Source organism: Notothenia coriiceps, unplaced genomic scaffold, assembly GCF_000735185.1.
Source record: "Notothenia coriiceps isolate Sejong01 unplaced genomic scaffold, NC01 NC01_scaffold00035352, whole genome shotgun sequence".
NCBI classification, from domain to species: Eukaryota; Metazoa; Chordata; class Actinopteri; order Perciformes; family Nototheniidae; genus Notothenia; species Notothenia coriiceps.
The window spans coordinates 244,215-247,705 of NW_011368053.1; the positions used below are offsets into that span (position 1 = coordinate 244,215).

At 38.2% G+C, this 3,491-nt stretch overlaps 1 protein-coding gene across 1 annotated transcript in view; it reads left to right on the plus strand.

Annotated features, from left to right (window-relative positions):
• Positions 1 to 1,509: 1,509 nt before the first annotated feature.
• rp9 (RP9 pre-mRNA splicing factor) overlaps positions 1,510 to 3,491 on the plus strand; it is an 8,959-nt gene continuing 6,977 nt past the window's right edge. The window contains exons 1-3 of the mRNA XM_010791241.1: positions 1,510 to 1,837; positions 2,058 to 2,088; positions 2,200 to 2,329. Coding sequence (XP_010789543.1) covers positions 1,692 to 1,837; positions 2,058 to 2,088; positions 2,200 to 2,329 — 307 coding nt within the window. The 5' untranslated portion in view covers positions 1,510 to 1,691. The remainder of the gene's footprint in view (positions 1,838 to 2,057; positions 2,089 to 2,199; positions 2,330 to 3,491) is intronic.

Here is a 3,491-nt window from a genome sequence, read left to right on the forward strand (position 1 = left end):
GTCTGAAACCTTTTCCAATTTTCTGTGAAATGAGTGCTAGAAAATGTATTTTACTGCAGCTTCAGTCTTACAGAGTTTATATTAATGTCTCTGCAGATATAGATGTAAGGCTATAATTAATCCAGCTGCATGTACTTGGGGTATATGGGGGGTTTTTACACTTACACATCTATATTACTATCCAAGAAAATTATTGTGCAAAATATGTAAAAGAAAACCATACAAACCTAAATTAAAGTAGAACAATTTACATATAAATCTAATGAAAGTACAAGCAAAAAATGACTTGTACATCATTAATAATTATATACTATATTATACTATACTATATATATACTGGCAAGTTATTTGTGAATTAGCCAATGGATCAATAAAGTCATAATTTTAGTGATAATAAAAATGATTGTTGTAAATGTAGTAAATGGCCACAAATTAAAATGTTCAAGTACAAGTACCTCAATATTGTACAGTACACTTCTTGAGTAAATCTACTGTTACTTAAAGGTATGGTAGGTAAGAATGGAGAAACCAGCTCGAGTGCGCTTGAAAAAATCTGCCCTTTCCTTCAGACTTCCTTACAGAGCCTCTCCTCCAACATACACGAACGTGCACATGACCAATGAGGGCACGAGATAAATTTGTGCACGAGATGGAAGGCTGACAGGCAGGTAGGCCATTCAGTTATTTTAGCCGGGCCGGCTAAAATAATTGGTCGTGCTTTTTACAGCGTCACCGCTTCCACAGATGACATTTTTGTATGTATTTATTGTCAAAGCATTTAATGTATTAAAAAAGAAACACTTTTTGTTATATTCCATCCCGATGGATGTTAAGAGCATTCTATGGAATATTACAAAAAGAGTTTCTGAAGTGAATTACCTACCCCACCTTTAATGAATGAAAGCTATAAGACATGTATGTGAATATAAATGTTTATTGTAGTGCTCTAAAGTAACTATTTGCAGACCCTGTTTATTTTACCCGCCTAATTTGTTGTTCTTCTATACTACTTTTATGTCGTTTGGTTATTTATTTTATATTTTGCTCTCTAAATTCAACAACTACTAGCCTACTTCACTATTTCCTTTCTGATGTTTTTTGGAGGTGTGATTCTGTTTTGGACAGCTGACCTTGAGAACATCATTGTGTTAGTCAGTAATGTACTGTTTGCTATAAATAAAGTTAGGTACTTGTGGGTTATCTGTTGCCCCTTTTTAATAGCGGGTAACTGGCTCCTCCACATTAACTTTTTAATTTCTCAAAATAACAAACATGAATCCTATGGTTGAGGATTAGGGTTATTTAGAGAGTCTGAAAATTAAATTGCGTATTTAGAGTCTGAAAAAAACAAAAAAAGTGGCGAAAGATAACCCACAAGTACCTAAAGTTTCTTTTGACGAAAATAAGAATAACATGTTTTTTAAAAATGTGTCGCAATGAAATAAATGTGAGTTTTTCTAGAGACGGAAACGCCATTTTTACCACAGCAGTACTCCACGTGTCCTGTAGGTGGCGCTGGACTTTAACAAACCGGCCTGCTGCACAGGAAGTCGGACAGCAGCAGAGAAATGTCTGCTGGTTAGCCGCTGTTAGCACGCTGCTCGATGTCTCTCACTGTGTAGCTGACAAACTATCGTTTAATGCAGCATCATTTATAAGTCAATGATTGTTCGGGGGTCTATATCAGGGCAATGTCGGACAAAAAGCGAAGAAGAGAGAAGGAGGACCGACGAGAGCACAAGAGACACAAGTCATCCAAACAGGATTTGGAGAAACTCAAAACACACACGAAAAAACTCACCCAAGAAGTGAAACAACTGAAACACCTTGAGACGTTGTGAGTAAGACTACTGAGAGCTTTTCTGCTTCAGGGTCCAAACTTATGCATGAATTATAAATGCAATTGATAAGTTATCTGTTGTAGCTCATCCATAATGATTTACTCTTACGCTCTTCCGGTTAATGTTTGGTTGTACTTGTGGTATCTTGTTATGGAAAAGACAGCTGAGCTTGAAATAGTCTGCAAGAATAACATCAGTATTATCTTCTTCATGCAGCTATGAGAAGCCTCCACCAGGACTCATAAAGGTAACGTTACATTTAGTAATTAAGCTTTAAAGAAAAATAGCTGTTGGGATTTTACACATTTTGTTATCATTTACTCAAAGAAATGCCCAAAGGTGAAAGTTACTGTTGCAGGAGCACGAGGACAAACCAGAGGACTGTATTCCTGCTGAACCCGGAAATGAAGCAGCCAGGAGCTTCCTGGCCCACGCGCCCACCAGGGGGCTGTGGATGCCCCTGGGGAGGGAGGTGAAGGTGATGCAGTGTGAGTACACTTGGCACTCATTCACTGATAACTCAAGTTTGCTTTGACAACAATTTGCCCAATTCTGTGTTTTCTTTATTTTTCCTTTCGGCAAGGGAAACATAAATACTATACATCTTTATTATTACAAATAAGAACTGTAAGCTCTTCATGACACCACTTTGAATAAGAAATATACTTTACAAAACCTTCTTTAGCTTGCGAACGGTTTTGATCACAGTTTAAAGGTGACCGATCTTGCAAAATGCACTTTTGTACGTCTTTTAAACATGAATATGTGTCCCCGGTGTTCCAGGGAACTCACCAAGTGTCAGAAAACACAACCCTCTCTATTTTCCTCCATACCCAAATCTCTTAAAAAGGGGCTGCAACGGATCTGATACAGACTGATCCAGGTTTGAACACTTCTATGAAGTCACAGAAGTGGAGCTACATTGGGCCAACTCCACCAATGAGGAGGAGACAGCCACGGACATTGCATATGTATTGGCATATGTACTACAGCTCTGGAGGCGCTTTAGTACATATGCCAGGCCTGTAGGTGGTGCTGTTCTCACAGAATCAGCCCATGAAAAGACAGTGTTAAATTGAGCGAAATGAGGAATGGCTAAAATGCATAATCTGTTTGGTATTTTGAAAAATAAAAAGTATAAATATGCCTTATATAGGTATGGTCCTACACTATATTATTCAAATATAGCATGATAGGTCCACTTTAAATAATAACTTGTTTCATCTTAAATGTTGTTGTTGAGCTCAAGAAAGAGTTGCTGCTCACAGTTCCAAACATGCACTCTTATTCATAAAATTATGATAAACTCTCTTTAAAGCTCTTAACCTATGTTGACAGATTCCCTCATATTGGCTTTAGAAGTACCAGCAGCACCTAAAGTGTATGAACTGTAGGTGGGAGCAAACATCCATCTTGTGTGTGGCAGTGGTTTTGATGCCGGATAAAATGTAACCACAAGAACTTGTCAATTAACACCACGTCTTTTGTTTGTCTACTGCGACAGATTAATACTGGTGTTGGTGGAGATCACCTTCTGACAAAGACTTCCCTTATGTTCACAGTCCATTCATTCCTCCGTCCCACTCAGACTCGAGAGAGAGAGAGAGAGAGAGAGAGAGAGAGAGAGAGAGAGAGAGAGGGGGGGGGGGG